The sequence below is a fragment of the Corvus hawaiiensis genome, chromosome 8, assembly GCF_020740725.1.
Source record: "Corvus hawaiiensis isolate bCorHaw1 chromosome 8, bCorHaw1.pri.cur, whole genome shotgun sequence".
Lineage (NCBI taxonomy): Eukaryota > Metazoa > Chordata > Aves > Passeriformes > Corvidae > Corvus > Corvus hawaiiensis.
The window spans coordinates 15,477,273-15,494,414 of record NC_063220.1 but is presented as its reverse complement, the minus strand read 5'-3'; the positions used below and the strand labels follow the sequence as shown (position 1 = coordinate 15,494,414).

At 37.8% G+C, this 17,142-nt stretch overlaps 1 protein-coding gene across 2 annotated transcripts in view; it reads left to right on the top strand.

The window, feature by feature from the left end:
- The first annotated feature begins 5,686 nt into the window (after positions 1-5,686).
- LOC125329630 (heparan sulfate glucosamine 3-O-sulfotransferase 1-like) overlaps positions 5,687-17,142 on the top strand; it is a 48,675-nt gene continuing 37,219 nt past the window's right edge. The window contains exon 1 of one of the 2 annotated variants that reach the window (XM_048311830.1): positions 5,687-6,112. In XM_048311830.1, coding sequence (XP_048167787.1) covers positions 5,983-6,112 — 130 coding nt within the window. In that variant the 5' untranslated portion in view covers positions 5,687-5,982. Of the gene's footprint in view, positions 6,113-6,136; positions 6,725-17,142 lie in introns of those variants that run through there. The other variant, XM_048311832.1, reaches the window with a different exon arrangement.

Below are 17,142 nucleotides of genomic sequence, written 5' to 3'. Positions count from 1 at the left end.
TTCTAGCTGAGATTTATATCTTTAATAACAACATGTGTATTTACATCTGAGATTTATCACTCTGTCACACAGCTTTGTTACTGTGCCCAATAGCTGGTCAAAATTTGGAGGTTTGTAGATTATTCCCATTAGAAGGGGAAGCTGTTAATAGAGATTGATCTTTTATCAGTGCAGTCCTATTTCTAAGAAGCAACATTAAAAAAATGTTGTTTCTTTGAGCATAGCAGAAATTATACATATTGAAAAAGCTTTTTATTTTTCAGATATTCAGCCTGTGTCAGTTTGTGCCAGCAGCCCAAAACCTGTCTAGGTTTACTCCTCGGTACCTGTTCATTGGAAGTAATTTGACATGAGCTTCTACATATTTCCTCTTTCTCCATGTTTATGCATGTCCTACATGCATAGCCTACATGTGTTGTGTCAATTTTATTTGTATCCTTCTTAAAAAACAGCAAAACCACTTCACCCACTTCATTCATGTTCTGACCTGGCTTTTTCAAGCTTTTGTTTTGTACAGAGATGTGTAATTGTGTTTGGGGTTTAGAGACTAAAGTAATTTCAGTTACTTGTTTCAGCAAAGGAGCATAATGACTTACATCTATCTTAAATGAAGAGGGACAGCTATACCCAAGAGCTGCAATGAGGTTTACCTGACCCATAATTTTACAGCATTATAAACCACATTTCAGCTGAAACATCAGGGCTAGCAAAACAATAACAGTCTTGGTTCAGTATTGTGGTGTAGTGAGTTTTCCTTCCAGTGATCTCATGTCTGTTCTTCCACAAGCAGGAAGTGCACTGAGGTTCTGAAGGGCAAGCCCGCAATGTGCTTTATTCTTTGGCAAATTGCACAGCTTCAGGAGGATGCTCAGAGATTGTGTACTGTAGACACCAGCCTTGTCTGCAACTTGCCCTACCTTTGTATAGATCATCTGGGGCTGTTTTCAGGGTGAGAGAACTACAAAAGCAATTGCACTCTAGTTACAGTCTGCTCTGAGTCTGCAGAAGGTACAACTCAGCTGGACCAGCAATTTGGAGTAATGTGGTTTTTTGGATCATCTTATTTCTAGCTGTGATTTTTCAGTCACCCTTCCTATTTTCTCTCCTCCTTCAGTTCATTTCCTCTGGTGGCACAATTTAGGGTGATGCAATTGGCATATGACTGAGGGTATTTAAAATCGAGGGCAATTTTGACAACCAGAAATAATGTATATAGCAAAGCATTTCAGCTTCAAAAATTATCTACACTTGTTTGGAATGCCTCAGAACCCTTCAGGAATGACAGAATTGCTCCCCTTTAGGAAAATAAATCTGTCATCTTTCAACATCATTGATGTCCTATCAGTAATTTGTGTCTATTGCTTTACTGTTAATAAGGATTTTTAACAGTCTTTCTGGCTTCTGTAAGAAAAAGTCATTTAATGAAAATTAAATGATGTCAGCAATTACAATACTCGATGACCAGCTAAACATGAGAGAAGATGCACTTCTCTGGAATATTTCAGAGGTTGTTACTGTATTGAATAACAGAAGTTGCTTATGTCAAGCCCTGAGCTTTTATATGACAAAGTTCCCATAGGTTTTATACAGATTGAAATCCACATTTGTCTAGATAATCTGACTTTTATAAAGATGAGAAGAAAAGCTCTTTGGAGAATGAGGAAAAGTTGAGTCAAACTCACTCTTAATGAACACTAGTGCCTTGAGTACCAAAAGGTAGATCTGCCTCTTTATTTGTCAAATATTTAATGCACTGAAAATTAATTGAAAATCAAGGAAAAGACACTCTTTATGCCTTGAGTTTTAGTCTGTGCCTCAGACTGAAAAAAAATAATAATTCACCTGAAACCACAGCTTCCATGTAGTGGCCAGAATTAGTCATAAATCAGATCAACTTCATGAACCTTAGCAGATGAGTAACTGTGACAAAGATTTGAATATTAAGCCTTGAATCAAGAAAATGTCATATGGCCTTCAGGCCAGGGATATTTCATACAGATGTACTATTATCATTTTCTTTTAGTTTTACTAAATCAGGATTGATTCTATCATGCAGTATTCTTCCTTCAATATAATTTATTTTCTAGAAATAAACCTAGAAACATATATGTTTATATTTTATATAAGCTACTGTAATTAGAGATTTCATGTCAAATGTAGTGAACCCTTAGAGAAAATTCAGTGAATGCAATCCTAGCTCTAATGAATTAACTAGCAGCATTTCTTTGATTTTTTTTTTTTTTTTGTGTGTGATTGAGATTTTATCCAAAGTCTTAGAGATACACCAAGACCAAACATCTAGATGTGGCAGCACTGAAACTTGACTCACAATATTAAAAAAAAAAATTACTTGAAATATTTCCAATTAATCTGTGTCCATATGACTTCAGATGTTGCAGTAATGAAACTATGCATCCATCTTTTCATACCAGTAAGGTGTCAGCAAGGATATTAATCATTTTGTAGAAACATAAAGTTGTACTTCAATAAATAACAATAATATAAGAAATTGCGGCTTTGAAGTTTTGCATACTTTGACAGTTACATAGTTCTACCACTGTCACTGAGATGACATATGAATAAAATTGCCCAGGCAATCCTTCTGTAATAAGGAACCTGGAGAATTTCCAAAAATAGAAGAAAAAAGTGAAAAGCATAGAAAATAGGTCCACTCTCCCCCCTCTCTAGCTACAGTGATTTTTCATTGAATTGTAGTACTAGACCATTTTTAAGTAGGAAATCTAGCACAGCAGATAGACTGGACTTTCACCAGGCTGGTCATGACTGCTTTTCTCCTTTATGTTTTTAATTATACTACATTTTTATCCCAATCTCTGTAACAGTTGACGCCTCATACATCATCTCATTTAACATCTTTGCTTTCTCCAGAGTTCAAGGTTAGTAACCTGGAAGCAAGGCATCTGTATATGGGCAACTGTTGAAATGGAAGACAAGAAAACCTGTATAAAAGTTGTGAAGTAGATAAGGAGCTGTAAAGGAAGAGAGTTTATGCTGAAAAGAGATCAATGCAAAATGGAATTTGCTAGGTTTGTTAAGACTCAATCCTTATTATTTCTGTATCCCTTAATGAATTCATTAATAATCTTAGCAAAAAAGAAAATGTGTAATTTGCTTGCAACTTGTCAATAGCACACAGAAAATATTGGAGCCAAGCAATGGTGTTGTATAATAGGATAACAAAATTCAAGATTATGCACCACAGCCCAGTAAAAACTTTTGGTGTAAACTGGTAATTTGCGAGTCAAAAGTTGTATGGCGTGGGAAAGACTTGTTGGTATTGAGCACAAGAAAAACCAAAAGCTACCTCCACAGGAAAGTCATGAAAGAAAGTGAGGCAAATCCCACCTTTATCAGTATTTAAATGGGGATGAAGAGACCATTGTGGGCATTACTAGCAAGAGTTTACTGGAATGCCATGTATAAAACTCTGTTCATCTGTCAGTGTTTAAAAATTACTAATTCGAACTGTAATAGGTCACAGACATCATCAGGGAAATCCAGAACTTGATTTATGGAAAGAGATCAAAAGAGGATCTGTTTCAATTGGAGAAAAACGTGAGTGTCATATATAAATATATCAATAGGTGAAGAGAAGAGAATAATACTTAGAATGTTAGGGGGAGAGAAACAAATGGGGTAATTCCTAATCAGAGGAGTGATGTTCAGGCTCTGCCTTCACTAGGAAGAGTGAAATTAACTGATTTTAAGATGAAGCACTGGATCACAGAAAATATTAGGTGACGTCTGCTAAAAAGCAGAGTTTTGCATTGGCGATTCAGAGGTTTTAATCAAGTTCCACTTCTTTACTTTTTCAGATGAGTACATCAGTTTTTGCAGGAAACTTTTGATTCTGATAAAATGCTAATTTTTTTCGAAAAAAGTAGGTAGAACAATTCAATCTACTATTATGTAATTATGTTGGAACACCAGTACTAAGTGCAATGAAGTAATATGGTGCATATAGCCAGAAGTACACAGAAAACAGTGAAGAAAATTAAATTTACTTGAAAACCAGATGCCACAATAAAAATTTTGCTTCATCAAAATATTAATTCAGTTGACACAATTTTAAAAACAAAATCAGAAATGGCTTTCTTTGAAAAGTCTCTGTCAAATTTAATTGGGCTATGACAAATAATGACTTCACAAGCTTAATTTTAAAAGTTCAAAATTGGCTTTACTTGTGTTCTTTTCCTACAGTAAGAATGGCTTTGAATATACATGGGAACCTTCATAATTCACAGATGTGATGGGGAAAATTTGGAAAAAGAGGACAATTGAGGTTTTTCTCTCTAGAAGGCAAGTAAATACTACTTTTTAAAAGAAAATTCAACTGTAATTCTTACGTGCTATTGTGCTGTGCAGTCTAAATGCAGCATTCCAGTATTGAGCCTACAGATTTTTAGTCCCACTATAAGTGCAAACCACAACACAGCCTTGACTGTGGAGTTAATTACTCTTTTGTGTGTAACACAAATCTATGCCATAATGCAAAAGGAAAATTAACATGTCACGTAAATGAATTTTCCCCACAAAGCTGCTCTACTTTTTCATTTATTTTCTTCTTCCTCCTTACACAGCTTTAAACCTCTTTGCCTGTGATTATCTATCTTAGGGCTCGTGACAGTTTGGGGGATCTCTCTATGTAAAGCTTATGAATTCTGTCTGATACTTGGAAATCTCTATATATAGCTGTGTCAGGTTGAAAATTCTTTGCTAATCTAAAATTCACAAGACGTGATTTTTGCTCCTGGCACAAGATCAATAAGGAATTGTTAAACCTTGATAATACCTTATTCAAATACAGTCCCTTGGAGCATGACAATGCTACCAGGTAGGCAAACCTGATTTTATAGATGAAGTGAGGCAGTAATAAGTAGGTGATAAATCATCTATTCTACACAAATTTCATCACTTGACTAGGGAGCTACCTGACTAAGAAGGTAAGGTGGCTTCTTACTTGGTGCTATAAAGTATATCTTGTACTAAGTATTGGACAGGGATGGTGGAGTTGGAGGACTTCTACCTGGGTTTGGAGTGGAAAACGAAGACAGAGAAATGCAAAGGTGCTCCTGCATTTAACAGCTGTTCTGAAACCCTTCAAGTCAGAGTGGTCTTTTGCCCCTTCTGTGAGGAAACTCAAAGTCCAGCGTACTGCTAATTTAACAAATAGTATTTGAAGAAACCGGCACCGCCCTCAGAAGAGAGGGCAGCAAAGCTCTGTGCCGGGGGTCTGAGGAAGGAGCCAGTGTTGCTGCCTCAGCAGACCAAGGCAAGCTCACATGGACACCAGTGATGTGTTGCATGGGAAAACCTGGCTCCAGCAACTGGCGCGTGGCCGAGCAGTTGTTTTCAACAAGGCTAAGGGGCGGTTTTGGACGCATTTGTGCAAATGACCTTAGTCCTGCTACCGTGATCACGGCCACACGGATGCCCGGGATGCTTGTATTGCCCGGCTGGCCCCTCCGTGCCGGCAGCTCGGGAGTCGCGGGCCTCTGCTCCACAGCCAAGGCGCCCGGCGGGCCTCTGGCAGCCAGGAGACAAGGAGGGGCTGCGGCTCCCGCCCGCGGCCCGTTTCCCGTGGAGCTGAGGATGCTCCCGCGTCCAGCGGAGCGGTGACTGCAGCCCGCTTAGTGGCGCGGCGCCTTCCCGACTTCCCACGGTTACCTCGGTCTTCCCCGGTCCCGCCGGCCGGGAGCGGGGTGCCGCCCGGTGACCTGTCCAGGGATCCCCCCGCCCTCCCTCAGACCGGGCAGTGCACGGGCACCCGCGACGAGCCGGGAGCTGGCGCGGCATCCACCCTTCCCTCCTTCCGCGCTGGCGAAGCCCTGTGCCGGGGGCGCACTTCGGGAGAAGGGACCGTCCCGTGCGCCCTGCCTCTCCCCAGCCCCCGCGCCTGCCTCCTCCCCTGGTCACTGGGACTGATGAATTAATCATGATGTGGCTGCTGTTAATGCATTTATGTGGAGCGGGCTGTGCCAGTGGCTCGCGGCGCGGCGGGTGAGGGAGCGCGGGGAGCGCCGGCCCCTCAGCTCCGCTCCGCTCCGCGCCGGGCGAGCCGCGGCCGCGGCGCTCCATGGCTCCGGAGGAGGTAATGGGAGTCGGGACGCGCTGCCCGTTCCCCCGGCAGCCAGGAAAGGGGCAGGGCAGGTGGGGCGGGCAGGGCAGCTCCAACTTGCCGGCAGGGGGGAGAGGAATGCTCGTGTTGCCGCGGGAGGTGTGCGGGGTGTGCTCGCTTCGCGTCCCAGAGATCCCCCCAAATCCTGCCCGTGGTTTAAAAATCTCTCTCTTGGCACAAGTGCGCGGGAGCCAGGCTCACTTTATCGCCGCTGACGCTGTCAAAATCGCTGTGGTTCCAGCAGTAACAGCAGCGAGCCCCCTCCCTTCCTCCCTCCATCCCTCCCTCTCTCTGCCGGGTCACCCGCTCCTCGTGAGAAACCAAACGCTGATATTCCATTAGCTTCATCTTCCCCACGAAAGTGAAGAAGACTTGCTAATTAATTTACATACGAGGGAACGATGTCTGAAGGAAGGAAAAAATACCCCGTTGCACCTGCTCCGCCGAGACTTGCCATCTGAATCTGGAGGAGAGCTATAAATCATGTAAAGTGTTCGCGGTGGAGTCGGCTTCTTCTGAGAGCTGTAGGATTATGTATCCAAATGCTGAATTTATATTTCCCACTAGGAAAAGACTGAAACTCAGGTCAGATATAAACTACGTCATTTCATTTAAAACAAAACTGTAGTTATTTATTGTAATTCAAGAGGGGATTTTTCCTGATTAAATAGAAAGTACTATTAGAGCATGTAGTAATGATTTACACATTATAGCCTGAAATCTCTTGCAGAGTTGGAGGCGGTTGAGTGTAAGGATGGTGCTTTAGAATCACATATGTCCTCTTATTTTTGCCACACGTGAAAAAACTGAGAATAACTAGGCTGTTTTACCTTCTGTTTTTAGTATGTACAAACCCAGATTTTCTGTCATACAGGATGGGGAAAACTTGGACAAGGGATAGCACAACTTCCAGTGAAAATGTTGACTTTCTCAACTACAGCAACTAAAATCTGTGTGATGTCTGCTTTGATTATTTCCACCCTTTGGAAAAAAGCTTTAAAAAATGTCATAAGCTACTTCCAAGAATTTCACTTACTGCCTCTAAGGCAATACTGTAATAGTTCATGACACTTGCCTGCTAAATGAGCTGAACTGGGGAGACCTACTGTTCAGTAAGATGTTTGTGTTATTCCTGTGCCAGGTATCTCTTCATAAAATGCAAAATGATTTTTGCTTTAGTCTGATGAGATAATGGTTTCATATTGCAGAAATTATTCATACTTTAGTTTTGTGACATTAGTGGATTTTCATATATTTCACTACTTTTGTTGCTGGCGAAAGTAGACTGAGGTTTTGTCATTGCAAATGGAACTAATTTAGATTGGGGTTAATTGCTTTAGTCGCCTAACATATTTTTGACAATACTGTAAATGGCAAATATTATTAAGTTCTTTTGTTCCACTTATGTAAAAATATTGCTTTTTGATTAAAAAGATGTTATGTGTTATAGATGGATCCTGTACATTGCATCAGAATGAAGGAATTAAGGAGTTTATGTGCTTTGACAGCACGTGTGATTTGCAAGTTTCATAAGTTGTGAGCTTATTGTAAAAGTGTGTGTATGTGTGTGGCAAAAGACTGCTATGCTAGTAGAAGAAACTAATAATAACACAGAAATCTGTGAGGTAAGCAAGAACATACGAGCCAGGCTAACCACTCAATATGCTTACTTTGAAAGCAAGCCTGTATGCAGTAGTTTTCATATCACTGTTCTACAGCAACAAAATAAGGGAGAAAAAAATAAGCCCAAGCCAGAAATAAAAAGACAAGAATTTAAAAGGAGACTAGTCAGATGGGGAAAAACATTTTGAAAACAAGTCTTTCTGTCAAATCCAAGAATGCAGGTCATTGTTAAACTAAATCATACTCACATATACAGCATTTTTATTGCATTTAAGGTGGGATCCTTGGTCTAGACTATAACCAACGGATTAAAAGAGATTCAGTTGTTGAGAATTTGGTTTGTCACAGAATAAGAGGTGGTAGAGGTCAAATTACAGTCAATAAAAGTGGAGTTCATCTTTGAACTTGGAACAGGAGAAAAAAATTGTTTTCTTTTCCAAATCTTCTGTCTCTAACTGGAAATGCTGTCATGGACACTAGTCCAGAAAATGGCTGAAGTTTATTAATTGGTGAACATTTCTCATTCTAAGATACCATTATAATAGAAATACTTTTTTCTGTTTAACTGTCATTGTTCTGTCCAGTGCTTTGGCTTTGTAAGTAAAACATGGAAGTTCTGATTTGGTGTTTGAATATATGTCACTGATTAAATTTTGGTCCAGTGTACATTTTTGTTTGGCTGTCAAGTGTTGGATCAACTTATATTGGAAAAGCATTTGCTTCTTTTCTGAAATAAAATGAAAAAAAATAAATTGTCAGCCAGAGGGAGGTGGGTAAATGTGTTTACTCTCACCAGACTTTATTGGCCTTACAATCTTGACTTGTGTTTGATAGAAGGGATTGTGGGCTTGGTGACTTCAGTGAATGACAGACCTGCCTACCTTTTCAACAGTTGCAGCAGGCTGAGCATGCTCTTTGGGTCAGGAAACCACAGTGATGCTTGTTTATTGATGGACATAGCTTTGAAAGGAGCTGAATGGAGAAGAGTTAGTTGTCTGCAGCATTGCTCAGTGTTCACTTACTGCTATACAAATAACTACGTGACAACTGGCCAGTAGCTGTAGTCATGTGAATATGCCCTCTCTATTTTCTGTAGCTGTTTTTGCTTTACGCACTGCCATAGAAAAGTTCTGAATGGGTTGTTCAAAGATTAACATAAAAGTACCACATTGTGGGTGGGGATAGTTGTACGTCCTAACAGGTTAAATTCCAAGATTCTGAATAGTGACAGTGTTTGAGATGTATATGCTTTGAGTAGAATCAAATTCCTTCTTTGGCTGTTTATATAGTAAGCAGGAATCCATCAAACTGGCAAGGAGGACAAATATTTAATGAAGACCCAATGAGGCAATTTCATTTCACTATGTTTGCAGTGCACTGCTCTGTTTAGCTACTGATTAAATCTTTTGATCTCAAGGAGAGCTTTTAGTAATCTGCTTTGATGCAATATTCTATAAAACCATTTAAACTAGAGGGGTAGGAGTTTAAGTCTTAAGATTGTTTTTTTCTTAGAGATAAAAAGTTGCATGAAGTCCTCTCATAGCCCCAGCTGAACTTCAGTGGGAATAGTGTGAACAAGAAGTCTGGGAAGGAGGGGAGCAGAACAGGGAGTAGTTGATCACCATAGTAATTCAGGGCTGAAGAAAAGACCTTTCTGAGTTAGACAACAATCTTATCTAATTCCAGTCATAAAGTCATCACAGTCTTACCTTTAGTACATTGCCCTCTTGCTCTTTCTGGAAAGGTATTTCAAAACCTCTCTCCTAATGCTTAGAGCTTTCTTTGAACTTTCAGCCTAAATATATTCTCTGATTCCTAATTTTTAATCTCTCAAGACTGTTATTTAAAACCAACTCCTTCCTTGGTGGGTAGCCCTCAATAAATTATAAACATCGATCATGTGCCTTCCTCAGCTTTTTTGTGCTAGGATCAAACAAGCAGAGCAAGCACCTTTTAGTCTGTCTGGCAAAACAGAATAAATAGGAAGATACAGAGGGTAGTTAACTTAGTTCTCCTGACTTCCGAACCTTGTACCTGAAGCGTTTGCTCTAAGTCTTGAATAAAAATGCTAATTTTCCACCTGGTCTTTTGAAAGTATTTTGTCAGACACTGGTGAATATCAAGTTTCATTTACAGATATGCCAGGTTGGTTTAATCTGTTAGTAGTAAACATGGGTGTGTGATTTCTTTTTGTGTTGCTCTCAAATGATAAGAGACCATCACAGAAATAATCACAGAAATTCTGCTATTAGTAATCATGTGGCTTTGAAGAGTTGCTAAAGGTTTTGCCATTTCTAATACGCCTGTGCAGATGCTCCTCCAATTTCTTCTGTAGGTTAGTGAGAACCTCCCCTGTATCAAGAGGGCTTCCCGTAACCAGTTTTTATCAAAACACCTCTGCTTTTCACCATGTTCACAGACATATAATGAGAGTGAAGAACGATTTTGAAGAAGTCCATTCACTATGTTATCATTTGTCACATTTATATCAACTTTATTTTTGTGTTATGCTTATATTTCCAATTCAGTAAATAATTGCTGGGTGATACCATATCAAATTCTTTACTGAAATCTGGAGAGAGTGGATTCTGAATTTTCTTTCCCATAATATTTGCTTTTAAAAGGATTGGCTTCTCCCTTCCACCAAGTATTTATAAATACTGATTAAGATCCCTCCTGAGCCTTCTCCAGGGTAAAGTAACTCAGCTCTTCCTGCCTTTCTTCATATGACAGATGCTCCAAGATCCATATCTTCTCTGTGTCCTGGATGTACATACTGGATGTACACCAGTATGTCCATGTACTTTCTGTACTGGGAAGCCCAGAACAGGAGGCAATATTCCAGATGTGATCTTGCTGGTGCTGAGGGGAAGGATCATCCCTCTCAGCTTGCTGGGACTGTTTTTCCTGACACGAAGAGTGTTGACCTTCATTGCTACATGGGCACTTTGCTGAGTCATGTTCAACTTCTTGACACCAGGACCTCCCCCCATCCTTTTATGCCCAGTTCTTTCCCCTTGGTTGGTCCCAAGACTTTTACCAGTGCACACAGTTATTCCCCTCTTGGTTAGGAATGTGTATTTCCTTTTGCTGGACTTTATTTCTCCAGCCTGTTGAGGTCCTTTAACACAACTATTCCCTATTTCACATGCTCTGCCAACTTGCCAAGGGTGCCCTCGGTCCCATTATTCTGGTCTTTAAAGAAAATGGCCCCAGTGTCAACAGGAGAGCACAACTAGTAACATTCCCAGATGAATTTTGTGGCACGGATCACAATCCTCTGAGCCCAGCAATTCCACCACTTTCCATTTCACCTCACTTTCATGCTTCATTAGTAATAATGTAATTGTTAGTAGTAATGGTTAGTAACATAACATCAGTAATGATTTTACTACTGCTGTGTGGCTGGGAAAATTAACAGATAAAAGTATTGCTTCACCATCTTTCCTTGCTCTGGTTTAATAGCACCAATCGACAGTTGTCTTTTGGTCTGTTTGAGTGTATGACTGTGAATTACTCATACCATATGTTTGACACAGGCAAGATACTATTTTGTATGTCACACAGGCATCGCAGTTTTTTTGCACTACATTTATTTCCCCACCTCATTTTTATAGGGAGAATGAACCTCAGGGCTTGTTATAGTTATGGGGAATTTGAAATGTGTAATCTTGAAATTGATTGCAAAGTAGAGGTGAATTAATTGCTCTATAGCTGAAGTTTTTGAAGCCAAATGGCCTTTCATTCAGATGAAGCAATTGAGTTACCATATGTTAAAAAATGCAAGGGCTTTTTTATGCTTTCTTCAAATAGCAGAAATATTTTTTGAGAAAAATTGCTTCTGTATTCCATATTTTCTCTTGCTATCCACACTCACCTGCTTTGCCAGCAGCAGTGAGAAAAGAGACCCTCATTGCAAACAATACATAAGATTTCTAGGGTGAGACTCAGTGCTCTGTGTTTAAGCTCAGATTGTTTAAGTTTGGTCTAGAATCAAGATGTTTTGTTGCAGGAAAATTTATTCAATATCGCTTGAAGGGAAGGAGTTTTCTGTTGGTTTAGCAAGTGAGCGATATTTTGCTTTTAGCTAAAAATATATATTTTGTTTGTGTGTGCACATAGAAGAGTGATGAAAAGGAACTTTTTCTTCAAATGGCTTTCCATTTACAGAATACTGCTAAGATAGCACTTAAAATACTGAAAATGATGACTCTCTACTTTTTCCTCCTTGAAATGAGGATACGATGTCCTAGGAACAGTGATGAGCTAACTGTACTTTCAACTTAATACCTTGACACTGATTTTGAGAAGCAATCTGGTCTTTGCAGTTTGATTCTGAATTCACATTCTGTAGGAACTCCATCAGAAAAATGGGAGAATTTTGCTTCTCTGTGTGCTGCTAAGGCCTCTCAGGATGCCTCCAGAATTTGGAAAGAAATGACTCTTGGCATCTAAGCTGCAGTGAACAGGTGGGAATTGAAAAATTGTGAATGGGCACCTGTGCAAGTATGCAGCTCTAACATTTACTTTTATTTCCAAAATCAATATAAATGCATATGCTCATCATCTGAATTTCAGAAAATAATTGCTTTTGTTTTTTCTTCTTTTTGTTGTGGTAAAACTTCCTGTTAACAGTGTACATCTGTTTAACTTGGAAAGGTAGAGCAAATCCTTTTCAACCAAGGTTGTAAAAGGTGCAGATGTAGTTATTAAGTAAAATGTTACACATTATCTGCAGAACAATGGCGAAAATAGTTTAATATTTTTTCCTATGGATGCTAAAAAAGCTAGCAGAGAAATTTTCCTGCTTGCCTCCTGTGAAAGTCTCTGTTCTCAAGCAAACTAGCTGAGAAACAGTTTGCTATCTTGTAAACCAAGACTTTATCTCACAGGTGCAAACTTGTTATGTATAGCCTTGCTGTCCACACTGAAGAAAATATTTTGAAATGGGCGTCATAGCATTCAGCCAATCACTCTGGGAGGTGTATGGTCAAGCACCCAATAATGTCATTTCTCTATTGCAAACCAAGTTATATATATGAGGTGATAATTAATTAAATGATCCCGTTCTATCCTGGACTGGAATTCCGTGGCGTTCTTCGCACCGTCTCTGCAGACAACAGCAACATTTTCCTACTACGATTTTCCAGATTGCTAACCAACCATTTTGTGTCATTTAAGTCTCTGCAAGTGAAGTCTTACATTTTGTCATCCTAAAAACTGTTTAAAGAGGTAAAAAAAGGTGTTGAATTTAATTCTTTATTAACTGCAAATGGTAAACTTTTTTTTCCCCCAGAAATTGATAACAGAAATGTATGTTCTAGATTGTATTTATTTACAATGGGATCTTAGTGGATATCTGAAAAAAAAAATTGAAGCAAGATATTAGGGGGATTACAATAGGAAATTGGGGAAATAAACAGGGATTGTTTTGATAAATGGCAAAATATCAGTTAGTAGAGATACTGGATTTTAGACGTGAATTGATAAGGTAATTCAAATACAAGCATAATGTTTTAGTTTCTGGATGAAGATAAACTGGGTTACTTCTATCCTTGTCATAATTTAGCATTTATATAGTGTTTACAACGTAAAAAATTCCTTATAGCTACTAATGATCTTCATTACACTCTCTGAAGGCAGGTACGTGTTCTGCAAATTAATGGTATAGGAACAATATATTTTAGACCTAGAAATCTGCTAAGAGCTTGAATTTTGGTATAAACGTGTTTGAAGTTTTTAAAGGGCAGACTATATCCCTCAGAATCCAGAATCAGCTCTTACAAGGTATGCTTTCATTTTTAAGGAACAAAGAAACAGGGTTTCATTCTGAACACTTGAATAACATCATGTCTCTTTGATAACAAAGTCTAGTCAGATGTAGCTTTTCCTGAATAAAAGTGTTGGATACTATAAAGAACATTTTTTTAAAAGTTCACGCAGAATAGATCTTTAATTTACAAAGATTATATAAGATTTAGCTCCCTTTTTTTGTAGAAAGGTATTTACACATGGAAGGAGGGAGCTTGTCTTTCCTGTCTCCACCCTCCGTGGTTATCAGACTTTCCCTCCAGCAATCAGTTGACAGCAATCAGTTTGTGGATTATTTCTGGAAGGAAAAAGTTTACAGCTTTACTTCAGCAGTAAGATTAAAAATAAAGTAGCTGTCATCTGTTTCTGTGGCTTAACTAGTTAAAATCATAGCCACAAAAATGCCGTATTACTCAGCTGAGCTGTTCACTGCATTTTATACAGTAAGCAGACCTTATTAAATAAAGGCAGTCAAGCCTTGCAAACAATAGTTTGTAACACAAAATTTTTAAAAATTAGATTTTTACTGGAACTTCAGAATTTGCTATTTATTGTTTCTAGATAAACAAATTCTTTCAATTAAGCCTTACACAGATATTGTAATGAAATATTTTATTTTGTGACCTTGTCATATATGAAGGACATGTAGGTAATTCTCAGGATGAATGAAGTTCATATCTTATAACAGCCAGATTCTTGAGCATCTTCCAGCCTGGACTCACATTAATTCTCACAGCACTGTGTTTTCCACTGCACTGTTTATAAAGGTAAACACTGTCAAGTTTAAGATAGAAAATAATTTTCAATTGTCAACTTTGACACTTTCTAGTGCTAGATTCTTGAGATGTGATATAAAAATAAACATTCAAGGGTTTTTTTTTTCCTAGGTTGCCACAGTCAGAAATCTTTTAGACCTAATCCCCAAACATTAGGCTATTTCAGTCTCACAAAGATACGACTCTGCTTCCTTTGCATCACATGCTACCTTTGGTTTATTCTGTAAATAAATAGTTCGGTTTACTTAGATGGTGTTTTTTGGGGATTTTTAAATCTATCTGCTTAATTTAGAGAAATTTTTTTTATGGCTTTGATTTTGTTCTGTACTATAGAATGTGAAGTCTCTTAGTAGTTTTGGCAACCTTTGTATCATTGATTTTCTGGCTATAGTATTTTCCCTCCTGTCCTATAGTAGAGTAATGAAATATCCTCAAAATGCATAGACTTTTTTGTGCTTTTAGGGTTTTCTAAATTCAAAATCTGACATGTGCACTGGAGGATGAAGAAGAACAAAAAGCTTGTTATTTTCATACTCTGATGCATTCTTATCTTAGCTCCAAGTTTCTGGAGCCTAAAGTAAGATCCATGCCTGTACACTGCAAACATTCCTGAGAGGTTAGGCCTCCTTAGCAGGTTAGAGAGCTGAACATTTGTGTTATTTTCACTCTTTTTTTAAATACCCCCTCTGCAAAATTATGGAAGTTTAAGACAGTTATTTAAATGTTTGATGGCTGGCTTTTTATGTTTGTACTTTATCTCCTGTATCCTGAGAGTAGAAATAGTGCCAGTGATAGAAAAGTTTCAAAACTAAATTTGTCCTGAAAAGAGAGCTGTTATGATAATTATGCATAGAGCTTTAAAAAATGGAAATAATATAAATCTTCACTAAATAGTCATTACTCGAAGTTAGATAATTTGATATTCTGAAAAGAGCACTGTATCATTCTTCTTTTAAATCCTTGTGTGGTCACACACACAGAACATGGTGCTGTAATACTCCAAGGAATTGTTCTACTTTGCTTCTGTAGTGAAGCAGTTTCCTTTAATCAAATGGAAGCCAATAGAAGTACATGAGCATCGAACAGAGCTCTGTGTTGCCTGCTGGGAGATATTTAAATCTGTGCTAGCTTGCACTAGAAGGAAATGCTGTTAAAGCATTTTGTTTTGTTTTTGTAAAAACTCTAATTTTCAGTGTGTAAAATTGCCTTAAAAAAAAAAAAAAAATCGGATAATACCAAACTTACGGATTAAGGCAATTAACTGTTCAGCCAATAGTGTAATAATACCAAACATGTTTTAACATGTTTATTCCTGTACAAGGTGATCATATTACTTCATACTATAAATAAAAAATATGGGCTACTCTGCTGTTTCTAATTTACTTTTTGTGATCCTATGGTATTCTCATTTATTAAATGGAAATAATCATTTATATATATATATATGAGGAAGGAAATAATTAGATAGGTATTAAATCGCAAGTCTTGCTTCGATCAAGATGATTTTGCATTTATCTATAAATTATTCCTTGCTAAAAAGGTTCAGAAAAAGAAGAATGCTAAGATTGCAGACTAATTTTTTAAAATTATGAATCAAAAAATATCAGTTGTCTCTGCATATGGTGTATTATATGTGCATTAGTATTTTGACACATTCGTTGTCTGTTCAGTCATGTGCTGTTCATCCCGGTCCCACGGAATGTGTTAATTGTGCACAGTTATTAATAGCAAGAGGTTCTTTATAATTTTCCTTTTGTTGATTTTGATGTGGATAGTATGATTCAATTTATTTTTTCAATCTTATTGTAATCTTTTTAAACAGAGGGAGCAACCAAAGCTCCAACCAACTGTGAATTGTTATACAGGAGCTTTGGGTAAGACTTAGAATTAAGTTTTGGGTTTGTAGCTATTGAATGAGACATCTTCTGTATGAGAATGTGCCTCATGTACAGTGGTTTAAATGTATTGTAGTGTGTAATTGAGGTGAGCTTGTTCTTAGCACTTTAAAATGTACTTATGTAAGGCATGAAGAAATTTTAGGTATCAGCATAGGATTGGTGAGAAACTTTTGGAGGGAATGTACCTATCCACACACTATTTCAGCATAATATTACCTGAGAAAATGTTGATTATGTTTAATAGAATTACTGTCTTCCTACTCCTAACTAAGAGAACTACAGGTTCCAGGAATCTGAGTTGTAGGGCAGAATTTACCATGCTGGCAGCAGGAAATCTGTATAAGTAGTGGAGTTTATTTCACCTAACATAATGGAATTTTTTTTTTTTTTTTTTTTTTTTTAACAAAGGGCTAGGGGAAAACTTCTTTCCCCTTGTACAAATTATCTGAGGAATTTACTTCCTAGGTGAACTAATTTATTGTACTACCGGAGCTTCAGGATTCCTCAGAATACAAATTCTACCTTCCAGTTAGTTAGATAAGTATCCAAGTATGAAATAATTTCATCTTGACCTTTTAGTATCTAACTTATTTAAATTTTGCTGCTGAGTAAATACCTACTTAGCTTTAATACATTCCTGTTTAATATGGAATGGCTCTGAAAAGTTAATATTACCATCTAATTGTTAAGGTAATAAGGAAAACATTTTCCCTATTTGAAATTTTATACATTAGTTTCTTCTTATTTAATGTCAAGAGAATGAGTTTGGGAAGGCTGAGTGAAATGGGAGGAGCTATAAATGATTTTCCTCCAAGGTAACTAGACAATCCTTTCAAAGTTAAACTGAACTAATAATTTTTATTTAAATCTTATTAATTCAATACATATATAACAC